General features: G+C 45.2%; 1 protein-coding gene across 2 annotated transcripts in view; it reads left to right on the forward strand.

The window, feature by feature from the left end:
• Positions 1 to 18,056, forward strand: part of ABCA12 (ATP binding cassette subfamily A member 12) — an 82,544-nt gene that overhangs the window by 52,238 nt on the left and 12,250 nt on the right. For both annotated transcript variants that reach the window (XR_007904399.1, XM_051786727.1), the window contains exons 30-42: positions 1,010 to 1,228; positions 1,870 to 2,066; positions 2,391 to 2,551; positions 3,519 to 3,743; positions 4,871 to 5,009; positions 6,335 to 6,587; positions 7,774 to 7,860; positions 9,009 to 9,102; positions 10,608 to 10,735; positions 11,601 to 11,688; positions 12,646 to 12,751; positions 16,165 to 16,219; positions 16,930 to 17,107. Coding sequence is in view for 1 of the 2 variants with exons in the window: in XM_051786727.1 (XP_051642687.1) it covers positions 1,010 to 1,228; positions 1,870 to 2,066; positions 2,391 to 2,551; positions 3,519 to 3,743; positions 4,871 to 5,009; positions 6,335 to 6,587; positions 7,774 to 7,860; positions 9,009 to 9,102; positions 10,608 to 10,735; positions 11,601 to 11,688; positions 12,646 to 12,751; positions 16,165 to 16,219; positions 16,930 to 17,107 (1,930 nt within the window). In the remaining variant the exon portion in view is untranslated. The remainder of the gene's footprint in view (positions 1 to 1,009; positions 1,229 to 1,869; positions 2,067 to 2,390; positions 2,552 to 3,518; positions 3,744 to 4,870; positions 5,010 to 6,334; positions 6,588 to 7,773; positions 7,861 to 9,008; positions 9,103 to 10,607; positions 10,736 to 11,600; positions 11,689 to 12,645; positions 12,752 to 16,164; positions 16,220 to 16,929; positions 17,108 to 18,056) is intronic.

Consider the following 18,056-nt stretch of genomic DNA (forward strand, 5'->3'; position numbering starts at 1 on the left):
CTCCACTGATATATATGTGCATATCTCTGAAAGCAACATTAAGCTGATAAATAGAAGCCTCAGAAGAGCCAAAACCAGTAAGACAGATGTGTGCTTCATCTCAGCTTATTATCAATTCATCTCATATTCTGTTTGCAAAGTGTAGGCAAAGGTGATATGCAGAAAAGTATAAAACCTTCTTGAAACTTAGTGCAGGCTTCAAATCCCGAGTAAGGTCACAAGTTACTGCTTTTTAATGATGGTTAAAAGTCCCAGGAGAGAGAGAAGCTCTGGGAAGGTGAAGGGCAGTCTGACATGCCTCTTGTCCCTGTAGTTCCTCCAGGACAGCTCCAAAAATGAGCTGTAACGTGCAAGTAGGTATTCTGGGCAGAGGGTGTCTGACTCAGGTCTGTTGGCCATTTCTCAGTGGGTAATTATTTGGTTGAACTAGATGAAAGTGCTGCCCACTGTGAGGTGTCTTGTCTGGAAGTCCTCTCCCATTTCTCATTAGTAATGGCAGTGAAACCAGTCTTCCACCTCTGATGTGGTTAGTAAATGAAGAGGTGGGTTTCAGTCTCAGTTGTGGTTACAGTATAAGGCTGTCTGGGTGCTGCAGGCAAACCTCAAAGAATGGAGTGTAACTGCATTGTGTCAGTTCCCAGTAATTACACTGGAAGTCGAAGGTGTTCGTGGGTGTTGGTGCATGGAATGTGCAGTGGTCTGAGTAGGGAGAGGAAGGCTGAAGAAGGTAGAAGTGAGAAGTGGCCAGGGTTCAGTGGGTGAGCTTGGTGCTTGCCTTCACATTCCCACAGAAGGATACAGGGATGTCCATGGATGTTAATGGGCTACCACTCTGCCAGAGTATGGTGAGGCAGCAGGAGACACAGTGGGCAGTGGCCTCTGGCTGGAAGGAGTGGGATGGTGATACAAGGAAACCTTGAAAGTGATGACAGGTGCGGGACCACGTGAAAAAAATTACCTATGGTTTTCTCCTTTTTCTAACTCCCTTCTGTCTTTGTTTTTCCTTCAGATCTATTTTGACTGGATTGTTCCCTACGTCGTCAGGTACTATCTTTGTGTGTGGCAAAGACATCAGGACTGACCAGGAGGTCATCAGGAAGAACATGGGGGTGTGTATGCAGCACAACGTGCTCTTTAACTACCTCACCACGAAGGAACACCTGCTGCTCTACGGGTACATCAAAGTCCCTCACTGGAGTAAAGAGGAGCTCTACCAAGAAGTGAAGAGGTATAAAAACAGCAGGATTGGAGAAGAGAGAGAAATTGTAGTGTGGTAGTGTCAGTGTCACTACAAAGCACAAATTAATGGATTTGAGGAGAGTTGCAGATCTGGTTTAAGGTTCAAATGATACCTTGGTCCGACTGCAGGAATTTTTTGATACCTGTGGCTGTAAAAAAACAGTGTCTCCTCTCCAGGAGGTTTACAAGCTTCTGTGGTAATTCTTTGGAGATGAATTTATAGGGGTAAGGGTCTAGTCCTTGCTGCTTTACAGTTTTCCTCTGAAAAAGATTTAATCAACCAGTCAGAAAGATGATGTTGGCTTTATTGGTTCTGCAGAGAAGTGAAGCAGCCAGAACATCCCAAGGAGTTTGAATCTTGATGTCTCAGTTGATGGGGTTGAGCCTTTAACCTTGACTTGTCAGATGGAAACTTTGAAAACTTCCTAAAAAATGTTTTAAATTAAAGTCCCGATGACTGAGCTACAGGGTGACTTGTCTCCCTGTTCTGTGATCACTCAGTAGAGCAGACTATACTTGAGCAGTTTTTCATTTGCAGTTATGGGGGTTTTTTGGGTATTTTCAAATTCCCTGCTTTTAAAAGATGCCTGAAGGACAACCTTTTGGGGTTGTTTTTCCTTTGTTTTCCAGGACCTTGAAGGAGACTGGGCTGTACAGCCACCGTCACAAGCTGGCTGGCACTCTGTCTGGGGGGATGAAGAGGAAGTTATCCATAGCCATTGCTCTCCTGGGTGGATCAAGGGTGGTGATACTTGATGAACCAACCACAGGGGTTGATCCATGCTCCCGGAGGAGTATTTGGGAAATTATCTCCAAGAATAAAAAAGGTATCTTGATTAAATGAGATACTGCCCAGTGGTGAGGGGACTTTGTGTCACTTTTGCAAATACGGGATCAGTGGCTTTGAACTGTGGGTTTTGGAGGGCACAGAGAAAGAACTGTGGGAGACTGGGATTTTGCAGGTCTGGAGGGTGCATCCTGGTTGGTTTCTGTAAATTCAGAGTCACTTGAAAAGTAACTTTAACTACAAAAAAATGCAGTTGATTTTCACCTGATACTCACTGTCCCCTCACTCATCAAGGCTTCCACCTGTCTCAGGTAACCACGTGTGTTCACTCTGTGGTGGCTGACATCAGCTTTGTGTTTTCCAGGCAGAACCATCATTCTCTCAACACATCACTTGGATGAAGCCGAAGTTCTGAGCGACCGAATCGCCTTCCTGGAGCATGGAGGGCTTAAATGCTGTGGTTCACCTTTCTACCTCAAGGAAACCTTTGGTGATGGATACCATCTGACACTCACCAAAAAGAAGGTTTGTGTCTGAGCTGGTCTTAGAGCTGGAGTTCTCTCTCTGAGGAAGCCATTCAGGCTTGTTGAGGGATGTAGGCACTTAGAGCTGTACTGACAGGAGCTGAGTGACAGATCCAAGGATAGCAGTACCAGAGAGCTGTTGAGGATCTGGATGTGGGCATGCTGCTTCTCAGTGAGAGATGCCCACAGAACACGTGTCCCTGCTTTCCTCAAAGCAGAGGGAGGCTCTCCAGCAAGGCCACCAGAACAGCCTCCATGGCCCTTGGAAACAGGAATGTCAGTGCTCTGCTTTGTTGAAAAAGAACGGGGTCTCCTTGAGTGTTAAAGACAAGGCTGGATGCAGACTGTGAACTCTGGAGTTCAGAGGAATAAAGCAGATGGAAAGAGTCCATCCACACTGTCTGGCCTGAGGCAAAGTGTTCTGCTTGCAAGGAGTGAGGAACTTTGCTCTTGACAGTGTTTATTAGAGTGCTGTTGGTGGGCCCAGCACACAGAATAATGAGCAGATACCATGGGAGACCAGTCCCTCTTCCAAATTGCTGGCATTAGAGATAGAGAAAATGAAGAAAGACCCATGTGCAAGCCTTGTTTTTCTTGGGAAAGAGAGTGTGTGTATGCTGGCAGCCAAGCTCAGGTGGCAGCTCCCTGGTGGCCAGGATTTTTCTCTGTTGTACCACAAACCCTCGAGCCAGTGCAGAGTGGCTGATTGAGCCCAACCTCAATCCCTGTAGGCAGAGGGAGCCCAGCAAGGTTTTGAATGGACCAAGATGGGCTCAGTGCCACATCCCTTTTCAAGGGACAGAAACCCCTTTTCATCTGCTTTTGCTATTTACCTTGGAGTGTTGAGTGCCTGGTCTGAGATCACTTCTGGATTATGCTCTGGGACAGGATTTGGGCTACATCCTGCAGGAGGAAGTTTGACCTCATAGCTCTCTCAGTAACCACAGATTGTTTTCCTCCTTTTTCAGAACATGATAGAGGAGTGTGACACCTCAGCAGTGACCTCTTTGATTCAGTCCCATCTTCCAGAGGCTTATCTCAAGGAGGATATTGGTGGAGAGCTCGTGTACGTGCTTCCCCCCTTCAAGTCCACAGTCTCGGGGGCCTACCAGGCGCTTCTCAGAGCCCTGGACAGCAGCTTGAATGATCTGCACCTTGGCTGCTATGGGATTTCAAACACGACTGTGGAAGAGGTATGAGCTCAGGGTCCACTGGATGTAAGGAAATGTTATGGAGATTAATTTCACAGCTCTGCTCCAGCTCTGCTTCCTGGGCTAGATGGTGGTATGTTTTGGATGTGGGAGTTTCAGGCAGGGAAGAAGTGGTTTGGTTGTACAGCGAGTTACACTTAGGAACACACGAGTGTGTAGGTGTATCCATAAATCTCTACATATACTAATGCACAAAGTTTGCCACTGTCTCACCTTGCTAACAGCTCAGAAAATGAGATACTGGAGTTAGACTAAGGAGAGAGGGCAATGATGTGTTTCCCCTGGAAGTATTCTCCTGGCCTCCATGCCTCTGGAGATGGGAAGGAGTCAGCAAACCATCTAAATGATGGACTTGGGCATGAATGCTGAAATTGCTGTGTTGTACAAGTGAGTCACCTGGTGCATCTTAGCACAGGCACCTTTCTTCCCATGGGAAATCTTTGGTCAAATAGACACATTTAATTGCATCAGAAACAAAAAGTAAATTACGGGCAGTGATGACCCTTGTCTTGCAGAAAGGAAGAAGGGAGATTGCTGCCTTTCTACTCAGAAATGGTTTCTTGCTTTTAAGGTGTTTTCCCAAGGTAGCAAGAATAAGTTATACATCATGTACCATGTGCAGCTTGGGTGCCATGGCTGCACAGTCCCAGCCAGGAGGCAGTGGGGCTGTCAGAGGCTAGAGGGAAAAATATTCCAGGGAAACAGCTCTCCCTGTTTCTTCCCTGGTGCCATGCAGAGAACTTCTGTGTGCTGCTCACTGTGTGGGCGTGGAGGGAGTAGGGTTATGTAGGGCCTGAGATGAAGTGTAGCCCTGTTCACACCTACTCACTGGCCACAGAGCAGGTGGTTCTAGGACAAGGTGAGTCCAGAGGGCAGCTGCAAAGGTTTGATTTTCCACTGCTGCAGCAGAAGAGAGACAGGAGGTGACAGGGAGCTGGACAACAACAATTTTACACTGATAAAAACAGAGCACAAATGGAATAGAAAGAGGATTGTAATGCACAATCGCTGCACCATCTACAGCTATGAAACAGAAGAGTGGATTCTGGTTATTGTTTTGGTAAATGGAGTCATTTGGACAAATTTTCCTTCATATTTTCTTGCTCTAGGTGTTTCTCAATCTGACAAAAGAGCTGGTAAAGGACCAGCAAGAAGATGCTGCACTGCCCCACCAGCTGCCTGGAGCCAGTGGTCAAAGTGGCAGTGACGGAATGTCTGTGAGCACAGACACCTTCACAGACAGAGACGGTACTCAATTACCTCCGGGTTTTATTCCAGATCTATCACAGATGCAAACAGTGACAGATGGACTGATTTGAGCTCCCTGTCTTCTTTCTTTGTTGAAAACTACATTTCATCCAGCCAGGAATCAGAAAACCAATAAATCACTGGAAATACAGCACTCATCAGTTCTTTAGATCCCCTGGTTTGGAACAGTCTGAATCACAGGATAAATTACAGAGGGGTTTTGTTTGCATCTGCCTTCCTTTAAATTGATCCAGGTTTTAAGCTAATCAAATACAGCATGTGGGTGAAAGAGTAAATGTGTACCTCTGAAAGTAATTGCTGTAATAGATGTAGCGGATTATTTCTCCATAAGTAGCAGAATTGGAAAGAAACTTTGTGGAAACCCCTTAGTCTGTTGGAAAAGCAGCACAGCTCTGAGCTGGCTCCTCCTTGCTACTTTTTGCTGTGTCCCAGATGTTGCTGTATGGTAAAGGAGCCCAAAGGACCAGACAGTGCGATAAATTCGCATTCAGAAGAGGATCAAGCTACACCACTGTCCCTGAGGGCTTGAGAGCTGCTAAAGGTGGCACAACCCCAAAATGGCCAAATACCTGGTTGAAATGCTTTCTTGGAGTAGAAACATTTCTTTCTACTTAACACCATTTATAGTTAGGGAGGCATCCAAAGGTCAACTCAGAGGTATTTTTGTACTCAGTTCTCAAAGCTGACCTGCAGTGTAAATGTTACTGTAAACAGTCACTCAAATGTGTAGAGAAGTGTTTTGTGTCACCCTTAAACAGAAGATTGAAAAGGATTTGCTTCATGTTGTATTATATAGGTTAATATTTCATGAAGAGGAATAGGTTGCACAGGATTTGGCTCTACCACAAAATCTGTCCATGCACAAGGTCAAGTGGTTTGTGCTCATTTTCTTATTTCAGGATTAATTCTGTTATAGATTTGTCTGAGGACTTGTTTTTTAAATGATGAAAAATTTCAGTTTGTAAATCCAAGAATAATATGCTTCCCCTGTAAGTTGTAGCTGGGTAGGAAGGATGTAGATAACTTAGAGCATCTGGAAACCTGTATTTCTCTTGCAAGGTCCCAAACTGAAAATCAGTACATGTACACATTTGAAATGAAATAAAAAGACTGGTGCTACATGAGCTTAAGACTCAAGCCAGAATCTGAGTCCTGTCCCAAGCCTGACCCTGTGCATGTTCCAGCTTAGTAGTTTTGATTTTTCATCTTTAAAGGTGTGCAGGAAGAGAAATGTACTCCCAGAGTACTATTCCCTGCACTGCACAAATACTGATCCATGACAAAATGCCTTCCTTTGTACCCAGACCAGCTCCTGATCAGATCCAAAAGCCTGCAGGGTTTGCCGCTGCTGCTGAAGAAGACTTCAGCTTTGTTCATCAAGAGATTCCACCACACCCGGCGGGATGTCAGAGGCTTCATCGCTCAGGTCATCCTCCCAGTCCTCTTTGTGATGGCTGCCATGGGACTTGGGACACTGAGAACCAAGGAGACCGAATATCCCGAGCTCCTGCTGTCCCCCTCTCTGTATGGCACATCTGACCAGGCAGACTTCTTTGGGTGAGTGGTGGTCTTGGTGACTCCTAAACACATTGGGTTATAACGAGCCAGATTTGCCTTCAGGGTTATTTCTAAGCATAGCCAGTGGAGAAGTGTTAGTGTAGTTATGTTATGCAGTTATGTAGAAATCCTGTCCTACGGGATCTCTGGGGCAGATGGCTTGGTTCAGACCAGCAATTAAAAAGCTCCAGGAGAACAACCTCTTAGTTGGAATTAGCTATGAAATGTGTGAAGAATATTCTTGGTGTTTCCATTGGAGTCCTCTGGCCCTTTGACTGCCACAGGGATTGTCTTAATATATACACACTCTTGCCCCAATGAGAAATGGAGGTCCCTGCATCAGTTGTTGCTAACATTACAACTCTGGGATTAAAATTCTATCCATCCTGTGAGCTGTCTGCATCACCCTCCTCTCTGTCAGTACAGAACGTGCTTTCCTGCCTAGGCCCAGCTAGTCCAAGCCACACAGGCAATTTGAAGAGCATGTGCTTCTCCAGAGTGATTAAGATGTCTCCATTGAATTACTTCACTGTGCTTAAAAATCCTATTACCAAAATGATTATAATTTGTATCATCCTGTTTTCATGTTTTGAACTTCTTTCTTTCTGCAATGGTTCTCAGCTCTAAGTCAGAAATATAAAATTTAGCTCTAAAGCAAGTGTGCCTGCTCTAGATGTCCTTTCCCAGGACTGCTCATGCCTTTCTACTTCAATCTTGATAGATGGGGGAATGAGCCAGAGCTGCTTGTCCAAGTCCTCTGTTCCTAATGTTCCCAGCTTCTCCTGATGGATCATTGCTAGAGAGCTGGGGCAGAACCAAGGAGCTTCTTGAATGACCAAAGCCAAATGGGTGTCACAGAGGAGAGAGCTGATTGAGACAAGGCTGGAAGTAGTGCCTGCAAATTGCAGTAGTTGCATTTTCCCTGGAAATAGAATCTTGATTGTCCAGAAGTTCATCAGTATTCTTACTTGGATCCAGAGGCACTGGAGTAGCTCCAGGTGTTGGGCAGTCCTTTTAACCAGTGTGACTGTCCTCATGTACTGCATGTACTTCAGTGATGTTTCCACAAATATTTATTGAACACCTTAAATAAATCCTGTTTCATTCAAACAATTTTCCTCTGCTTAGTAATAGTGGAAGTTCTTTGAGCCTTTTCCTGTTTTCTTTTTTCTTTGTAAAATCTTAGGAATTTTAATGAAACCACGAGTGCTTTAGTTGCTTCGATGCTTGCTTTCCCTGGAACGGATAACACGTGCATGAACAAAAGCAATTCGTAAGTAGTTGTTGGGTTTTTTCCCACTTAAACTCCAAATCTGCAAGGTAATTGGCATGACTTTATTAGCCATTAGACCTTAATAACCATCTTTGATCATCTTCAGAATTTTCATGCATTGGTGCCACCTGCAGAGAAAAGGCTCTGCCTGTCTCCAGCTTGGCTTGCAGACTCTTTCAGCTCCTTAGGAGGGGCTCACTGGCCATTTGCTTGTGCTCTCACAGGCTGGGGCTGGTGGGATGTGAGTGAACTGTGAGCTATGTAGACCTGATTGGTGTAAAGCAGGCCTCAGCCCTGCTGAGAGCTTGGAGTGAAGGATTGAGTCTGCCAGCCCAGAACTGTAGATGTTCTTAAAGGCAGGAAACTACACTGTGCTTTAAGGAGTTCCACATGGCCCCGGGACCCTGACACTGGTGTTCTTTGCTTGCTTCAAGTATTCACCACCACAAGTGGACTCCTTTATTGCTATGAATAGTGAGGAAGAGCTTTGGTGCTTTGGAACAGGATGCCAGGATGAATCAAGCAATGCTCATCTCTGGGAACTGGTCCTAGCTGTCCTAATAATACCAGTTATATTGTGAGCCCACACAGCAAGTTCTCAGCAGAGCTTTGGTTACCTCTATCTAAAAGCTGTGCCATGAAGGCTGGTTCATTCTGGGCTCTGCAGATAAATTCTCAAGGAACTGGTAGTAAGATCCTGGGCAGACTTGCATGCTCGTATGTGCCACGTATCTGCTGGCAAATATTTATCCTGGGAATTTACAGTGACAACCTGGGCAATAGAGTCCATCACAGGTCTGCCCAGCTATTGCCAGGACAACAGCCCTTATTTCTGGGCTCTTTTGAGATGCTTTTGGCCTTTGTCTGCCAACTCCTTGCACTGTCTACTGTAGGAAAAGTGGTGTCTGGATTCTTTCTGAGCAACTGAGTGAATCCAGGCGCAGGGAGCAGCGAGGGCTCTCTGCCGAGAGGCACGGGAGCAGCAGGAGGAGGGGTATTCCCTGAAGTGCCCAGAGCTGACAAGAAGGTCTACTTTTCTGCTGAAGCTGCTCAACTGGCAGCCTTGCTGTCATTAAACATGACAGCAATTAGCTTCGTTTGCACACCTGAGCATGGAGAGCCTCAGAGGAAAATGTGTTCGTTTTCAGGCAGTGTTTGACAGAGGACATGCTTGGCCAGTGGATTACCAGTGGAGACCAGGGAACTAAGTATTCTGCCTGCAACTGCACAAAAGGCAGCCAGGTAATTTGGATAAACCCAAAAGTGAGGGGTCCTGGGGGGATTTTTGGGGGGCCTTGTGTGTTGGGAGTGGTTTTATGGGCAGGCACGACGCTAAGGGTGACTCAGCGTTCAGAATCCTCCTGTCTCTCTTTGGCCTTTTTGATTTTGTACACTGGATAACCTCTGTCTGCACCAGCTTGGGGCCAGGAAAGGAAACAGCATCCTCATAAGATTCACACTCTAATGTACCTGCCCCACTCCCCGTGGTGGAAAAAGGTTTAATGGTGTTTTTGAATGTCATTTGATTGTCCCATTTAGCAGAGGTGAGTGTGTATTCAAGAGGAAAATTTCATCTTATACAAGCACTGTCATTATATAAAAGCACAGCTATTATTGCTGCTTGCTCTTCAGAATTTAACTTTATGCAAAGTCTTGATCTGCTCCTTGTTATAAAAAATTATGATTAATAATATTAATTATTTTCATTATGAGGGTACATACAGAGTCAGATAAGGGCACTGCTGGGCTTAGTGGGGAAGAGGCAGATTCTGCCCCAAGGGTGTTACAGTTTTACAGTTCAGTTTGGGGTTGAACTCTCCTCCCTCCAGTGCTGTTCACCTGTCTTCAACTTTTTTCTAGTAGAAAATCAGACTTGTGGCACAGTGTGAAGCTATTTGTAAGATAAAGGATGTACTTAGTTGAACATTCTTAGTCATTCTTTAAAATGCAGCTATTTTCTGCAGTTTTCTGGACGTACACTTAATTTCACATCATTAAAAGTATTGGCATAATTTCTCCAGTAAGTCAGGATAATGTTCAAAGCTGATTCTCACCTCCAATGGGCACAGGCAGGTGTTCCTCAGCATGGGGGAAACTGTTCTATGTATTCTGATGAACACATACACAATGGGGGAGTGCAGGGCTTTTGTTATGGATGAGCTGAAGGAAGCAGCCAGCGTGCTGTCTGGTAGGACACTTCAACCTCATGAAACAGTCCATGTGACTTTGACCCTCACCATATTAAATTATATATTCAGAACTAATTCAAGGTTTCTCTGAAGCCCAGGAAAACATTCCCAGTGACTGACATTAAAGCAGAAATGTACTGTGTAGCTGCTGTGAAATGGAAGATGAGAGTTTGAGGCCACCACAGTTTTCTGCTCTGTGAGTTGTTTTGCCCTCTGCAGTTGTCTGTGCAGTTACTCTGCTAAGTAGGATCAGCTTTAATTCAGCCAGAATCTTCGTGCATAGCATGAAGTACATTTCAAGGTCTCACTGATGTCAGTAGAACTGAAGTGTAGATTTAAACCAAGGTTGTTTTTAAGCACTTCCCTAAACATGCTGGGGACAGTATGCAGGGATGTGTGCTGTGTGTCTGCGCACACTGCTTTCTGAAGGATCAGCTTCTGTAGGAATCAGTCTCAGGACCAGAATGTTGCCATTGCCTGCTCTTAATCCTGTCCTGATATGGTAATTTTTAGTTAAAACACAAACACTAACATTTTTCTTCATTTGTCTCTGCTCAGACATGTCCACAGATGAACTACACTCCCCCTCACAGAAGGACCTTCTCCACACGGACACTTTACAACCTTACAGGGCACAATGTGGAGACCTATATCCTGGCAACCACCAAAGACTTCCTGCAGAAACGGTACGGCACAAACCTCCAGTCCCTCTCTCAACTGCACTGGGAGCAGCCTCTTACACCTGTCATGTCCCTGTGCTTGGAGAGGTGACAGTGCAGTGGGTGTTAGAAGGGCCTCTCTGGGAATCTGGTGAAGGGAGGAAAAGTGTTCTGCAGTCAAGGAATTAAAGGCAAGTGCTCTGCTTGATCATAGCAGAGATAGCCCAGGGATAACGTGTCAGTCACTGGATATGTTGGGGCTGGATCTGCAGACAAGGCTTTGTCTGACTCAGAAATCTTTAAAAAGAGGAAAATCTGACTCAGCCTGTCACAAAGTAAACCCTGGGGAGAGACTTTCCTCCAAGTCTGAGTCTCTGAAGAGCCTCGGTGTGTGCCTCACTTGAACAGGCACAGCCATGCCAGTGAAAGCAGAGGCTGAATGTTGCCTTGTGCCACGGGGCTGTTGGAGCTGTTAGTGTGTCTGGACTCTGCCACACAGCTGCACAGCAGGACTTGGGGCAAAAGTAACCTGTCACTAAGGTTGTCAAGGAGTGTGTTCATCTGCCACTGATAAACTGAGCTGTACACCTCCTGGGTAAGAAACAGTCATCTTACTCCAGTGTGGCAGGCACGCAGGTTAGGAGTCCACACAGCTTCAGAATCTTTCTCAAAGGGAGGCTTTCAGCACAGTTTTGTGATTGTGTTGCCAAGTTTGTTTCTCTTTCCCCCCCCAAAAAAGGGTTCCTGCAGCAGTGGTGGCTTGGCCCCACATTGGGATAAGTTCTTTCAAGTCAAGCTGGAATTCCCTAGGGTGGCAGTGGCATGCACCAGCCAAAGGTATTAGAGTGTTTAGATAAGGGTAGCAATGCATTTCCCTCTGGTTTTCACCCAGGTATGGTGGCTGGAGCTTTGGGCTGCCTTTGACATCAGATCTCCAGTTTGATATCAAGCCAGTGCCCCCCAACAGAACACTGACCAAGGTAACTAATCTCCATCTCTCCTCCTGGCATGGGAAGCGTGGGATCCAGGGGAAGCGATGTCGAATTCATGGATATTGCAGGAAAGAAAGAGAAACCTCCTGAAATCTGCAGCTTGGCATGACAGAGATGACTTGCAGTTCATTTCCTCTTCTTTCCCCATTCTTCTTTATTGGTCTGACTTCTCTTGCTAGCAGGAGGCAATTTTTCTGCTGTCATAATTTTATTACACAGAGGTGAAAAGATCAATTAGTAGCACCTTTATCTCATGAGGGGATGTATGTACTGTAGTGAGGGCTGGCTGGTGCATTCTGATATGCCCATTCCTCTGGTTCTGCTCAATGAAAATGTTGTAAAGCACCAAGGCTGAAATCTGAGGTAGCAGGGAAATGCAAGAGAGCTGACAATATCCTGTGCCCTCACTGCAAACCCAGCTGCCAGGAGAGTGTCCCTGCAGAAGCAGAGCTGTTTGCAGAGAGGGCTCCAACAAAAGGGTTTATCATAGGTGAGAAAAGTTGTCTTGGGAAGGGAAGGGCTGTTGCTGAATGAGAAGGTCACAATTGGCTATTTTTTGCCCTAAAGCAGTTTTTTTCCCCTAGTTTTTGAGGGGTGTTAGACACTGGGCTGCTCAGTTGCCTTGGGGAAGTCCCCATGTTGATGTTCATCAAGTCTCAGCAACTTATTACAGAGAGGGAACCAAATTTCTGTACATGTGGTCACATCTCCAGCTGGTGCTGCTTCTCTCCCAGAAGGCAGGTGAAGCTGATGGGCCTCCTTGTGCTGAAAGAGAAGTTCGGCTTTTATTTTATTCCTTGACATGGTTTAGTCATTGCTCTTTAACCTGCAGAGCTTATGACTTTAGATAGCAACCATGGAATGATTCACGTGTGCAAGCAGAACAAATCAAGTGTTATCAGGAACATCTCTCCCAAATTGTTTCAATTTCTCGATTGTGTGCAGGTGTGGTACAATCCTGAAGGTTATCACAGCCTCCCAGCCTATCTCAACAGCTTGAACAACTTCATTCTTCGAGCTAACTTGCCAAAAAATGAGACATCCAAATATGGTAAGTGTTCCTTTACAGGAGCAGATAAATTCTCCCCTTTCAGGGGGATATCCTGGTTCTGTTGAAATCAATGACAACATTTACCTTGACTTCAGTGAGGCCATTTCTTTATTCACAATTCTGCAATTCCTTTAAAAACAGAATTGAAAAGCATGAATAGATCACATAGTTCATTTGTCTTAGTCAGAGACTCAGGGGAGCTGGACAGGGAGGACCCCAGCTCCCACATAAAACACTTCATCCAAGAAATGCCAGTGGTCGCTCTTTGATTTATTGCTTCTCCTCATGGCACTGGAATAGCTGTCCTTGATACGTGCCCATTAGTTATGCATAGAAAAGCTACTTCAGGTCATCTCCGGGGGTGGTTTAGATTAGGAAATTTTAATATGTCACTCTTCTGCTGAGAGCAGCTCAGGGGGTGTGGGTATGTGTGTGCTTGTGTCTGAATGAGAGTGGGGAGACTGAGATTAAGTGAGAAATATAATTTTCGGCTGTATTTTTCCTCTGACACATGACATACACAGACCCAAGGAGCGTTAGTAGCCCATTTGGGGTTATCTCTTCTCGTAGCTTGGTAATGTACTGCAGCAACCCAAATTCCTGCTGATAAAGCAGGGCACCCTGTCTTTCCCTTTCCAGCATGGGTAGAAGCCTGTCTGTGTGTGCATGCCTGTCTCCAGACATGAAGGGGCTGCAGGGACAAGAGAGAGACTTATGCTGATGCCAATTTGAGAAATCTTATGCAGGAATTTTTGGGCTCTGCTAAGAGCAGCATTTGTGTGCAGAAATGCTTTCCTGATTGGCTTTCTTGGACAAATGGTGCCCTTCCAGCTGTGTCCTGGTCAAGCCCAGCCCCCCTCACCTCAGTGTCCTGCCGTCCCAGGGGACACACAGATAGGTGACAGTGTTTCCTGGCTCACAGGACTGTTCCTCACTGACGTGTCTGGATTGAGCTAGAATGGAACAGGCACGGGTCTGAAGCTTTGAGTGTCACACCATGAATTAAAGAAACAGCAGATGCTGACTGCAAGTCAAACCAGCATGTCCTGCTTCCCACCTCACACACCAATGCACCGAGGGTCCCCTCACAAGTGGAACCAGTGCCTGGTCCCTCTCATCATCCCAAAACACCCCTCTCAGTTTGCAGTGAGCCCCCCAGGTCAGATATCCCAGAGCTGCAGCCCCTGCCTGGCTGTGAAGAGAGGAGACCCAAGCCAGGCTCTTCCAGTGGTGGGATCATCCCAGAGCAGCTGAATAATTAAGCAGAGAAGCTTCTTGCTCTGTCTTAGTATTCCCAACACAGGCTGTAGCAAGAGCAAAGGCAGGAAGCTCGTGTGAACAGCCAGGAAGTTTGCACAGGGAAAGTTTTATACCAGCAAAATAACGATTTTCAGTGGGAAAGAATAGCAACAGTTTTTATTCCATCTGTCCTGCTCCTTATGTGTTTTTGGAAAGAAGTGCTTAGTAGTAAATGACCAGACAGATAATTCTCTGCTTCCCACTAATCATCCAGGCCATAGAATGGGAGAAATAAAGTGAATGGATGAGGATGGCTCCCCTGAGGTAGAGTAAATCCAGTTTGAAATACAATTGAACAGACGTTCTGCGGGGTACGGTCCTGGCAGCTCAATCTATTTGTTGTTGTGACAAATAAATGATGGTTTAAGAACCATTGAAATGGCCAGATAAAAGTGTGTTGTCACTTCAGCAGCTGGAAAGAGGTGCCAGTCTTGCTTTGGAGGTTTGACTTAGATTGTGTATATTTTTTTAAAAAATGTATGAAAAGCTTTTTACCCTGTCACTAAGCAAGTCATAATAGCTTTTGACTTATGTATATTGTGCTTTCTCTTCTCTCAATCCCAACCAACAAAAAAGAGAAAGCATTGAAATGGAAATTTTGACTTCTAGCCTAAGCTTCAGTAAAGGAAAATGGCTTTATAGTGAAGTATTAACAGATTAGACAGACAATATCCATCTTTCTCTCTCTCCCTTTTGGAGAAGGGAAACATTTCCTGTCTGTGAGTCTTTATCAGCAGTCCAAGATTTTAATTCCATCTCTCTCCCTGATGACAAGACTGAGGTTTGGGTTTTGGGGGTTTTTTTCCTCCAAAATTAATTTCTTATGAAATCCTCCTTTCAAATTCATTTGCTTAGTATGGCATTTGGTCAGCTAAACCCACAGGCTCCTCCTTCCTGATCCCCATGTCAGAGTGCTCATTCCTAGGGAAAATAACCCAGAATAATTCTTCGTCACCTAATTCCTCGTCTGGCACCTGGCTGTAAGGAGCTTAAACTCCAGAGGTGGGATGTTCTAGAAAATCTGTCTAGCAGCTCTCCCTGCAAACCAGAGCATTTACTGAAGTGCCTAAATATGAATTGAGAACTTCATTTTTAGGCACACAAACATCTAAACCCTTTCTCAGGTGCAGGAGTCTTAGAGGCTGGGCTGTCTCTTGGTGGGACCATGGCAGAGACCTGCACTGGAGGATGGAACTTGCCCACCAGAGCCCTCCCATGTTCTTCTTTTCAGTTTTGTAGGCACAGGTTGCCTCCAAACACAGCAAAATCACTGTGATGAACAATGTTAGTATATTTTGGGCTCAGTGTTCTCCTTGGTAAAGAAGTACTTACGCCAAATCTGAAGATACCTGCACACCAGCAGAGAATTTCTCTCTTGCAGTTTGTGCCTGATACAAACCCATTTTAAAGGATTTAAAAAAAAAAAAAACAAACCGACAAATCCCAGGGACTTACCAATGCAGTAACTAGATTTTACTAGTTCCTTTGAACAAAGTGCTCTTTTTTTTGTTTTTCTTAAGAAAGGAATAGTTCAGAATTAACTCACTGCCACGCTGGGGACAAAAGTGTCTGTACCTTACTTGGGTTTATGCTCACATCTCCACAGTTCCCATATTGAGGAAGGCATATGTCACAGGAAGGTAATAGTTGTGAAGAAAGGCAGTAGGGAAAGATTTGTTTCTGATGATAAAAGAACAAATGGAATGAGGAGAGATCATCAAACAGCAGCTTTAAAATCAAACATATCCATCAGTTTTGAATGTGTCAGTGTTGAAAATCTAACCTGAAACAAGCATGTGCCTAATTTTAGGTGTGGGAGTGCTGAAGGGAATGATGCTGTCACCCAGACAGATGCACAAACAAGGCCTAGGGTTTGAATTTCAGATCTGCTGTGCAGCAAAGGGAAGTCATAGGAAAAATGTGAGTGCTCAAGATTCTGCCCAAGATCACATTGAGATGACAGAGCAGCACCTTTGATCTGCTTTTCTTCTCTACTCACAGTTTTCTGTATTGCTGTCAATATTACTGTCAATATCAGGAGCTGATGAAGAAAGCTTTAAATTGGACACATTTTCAATTTCTTTTCTTATTGTGGTTTTCTTTTTTCTTGGTAGGTATTTTCTTATCAGCTCACCCATATCCTGGAGGACAGAGTCAAGAGCAAGTAATGTAAGAGAATCCATTTGGTTGATGCCTGAATTCTTCAGCTTCAAAAGGAGCAAATCAGCTTCCTGGAAACCATAAACCAACCTAAATTACTGAATACCTTTCTCTAAACGATGAAACTGTTCTCTCTTGTTCCCTCTATTCATGAATAGTGTCTTGCTTGCTACTAGAGCTGATTCCCATGAGGGTTTCTTTGCAGGATCCCATATAGATCTGGAGGCCACAGTTACAGCATCCCAGATTTGTGTGCTTTGGCACAATAATAATAATAATAATAATAATAATAATAATAATACCATCATTTTCCTTTTGGCCCTTCAGCATTGTGACTCTGCCATGAGTCCTTTTTCTAGGCCTCATTAACATCAGCAAAGAGAGGAAAGAAAGGAAAGAAAGAAAGGAAGGAATTCTTCCCTTTGAGGGTGGGGAGGCCCTGGCACAGGTTGCCCAGAGAAGCTGTGGCTGCCCCATCCCTAGAAGTGTCCAAGGCCAGGTTGGACAGGGCTTGGAGCAGCCTGGGATAGTGGAAGGTGTCCCTGCCCATGGCAGGGGGGTGGAATGGGATGGTCTTTGAGATCCTTTCCAACCCGAACCGTTCCGTGATTGTTCCAGAGACAGGACCTTGTTGCTTCTGAGCTCTGAACAACCCTCTTCAGAGAGGGAAATCTGCCACTCTGACTCACCACATACATCCTTCTCCACTTTCTCCCCAGGCTCAACAGTTTACTCGACATCATAGTGTCCATGTCTGTTCTGGTTGGCTACTCTATCACGACAGCCAGCTTTGTGCTCTACATGGTCAAAGAGCATCAAACCAAAGCCAAACAACTGCAGCATATTTCAGGCATTGGGATGACAACCTACTGGGTGACTAACTTCGTTTATGATCTGGTAAATAATTCACATTCCTAAATGCACCAAGAGTAGCACTGCACAGCGGGGGGCGCTGGGGGGAAGGTCTTTATTTAAAGTTCATTGCCTAGACTTATTATTATTATTACTACCCAGAGTGTTACGTAGTGATTGTTCTCCAGGGCTCTGAAGACTATTAAGTGCGAACCACAACACTGGGTTCTGCCAAGCAAAGGCATTCCTTCTCTCTGGAGTGTGTGCAAAGCGCTGCACATTTGTCAGAGAGCAGCATGGAACAGGCTGGAGCTTGGTTCCCATTTGACATGGAAGCAGCCAGCTGCTCTTCTGCCAGTTACAGGGCTGGATCCGCTGTCACACAGGCCCCACACATCTGGGGTGAGGCTTTGGGGCTCAAGGCTACAGCTGTGTTTGGGAACTCTGGGTGTATAGGGTGGGGCATTAGCACACATCCTACAGCTGACACAACTCTCTTGGGCAAAAATCCATTTCTGGGTTGAATGATCTCTTTAAGATTATGTATTATAAAGGTTTTTAATCCAAATGCAGGTATATGTCTTCCAGGACCTGGGCAAGTTCCTTTTCATGGTGCTGTGTAGATTTGCCAGTTTGTTCCTTGTTGAGCTGCCCAGAACTGTGCTGCATTCCAGGGTGTGGGCATGCCCTTGTTCTCCCTGAAGTTCAATTTCCTCCTGGTACAGTGGGTTAATAGCCCTGCTGGAAAGCATTGCTGAGCTAAAAGGGTGAATATGCACAGTGTCTGGAGACTGAATGTCTTATGAGTTGCTCCCTGTGTGTAGGGTCAGACCCTCCCTCAGAGAACAGCCAGCACAGGCAAGCTCAGCTCATGAGCCTTGGCATTGCCAACTGTGCTGTAATGGGGATCAACTCCATGTATCCAGCAAATTTCTACTGAGGCAGTTCTGCTAGTGCCTAAAATCCCAGTGATATAATCACTTCCTGAAAATAA

This window comes from Manacus candei, unplaced genomic scaffold (assembly GCF_025592945.1).
Source record: "Manacus candei isolate 608988 ecotype Guabito, Panama unplaced genomic scaffold, ASM2559294v1 h1tg000023l, whole genome shotgun sequence".
Lineage (NCBI taxonomy): Eukaryota > Metazoa > Chordata > Aves > Passeriformes > Pipridae > Manacus > Manacus candei.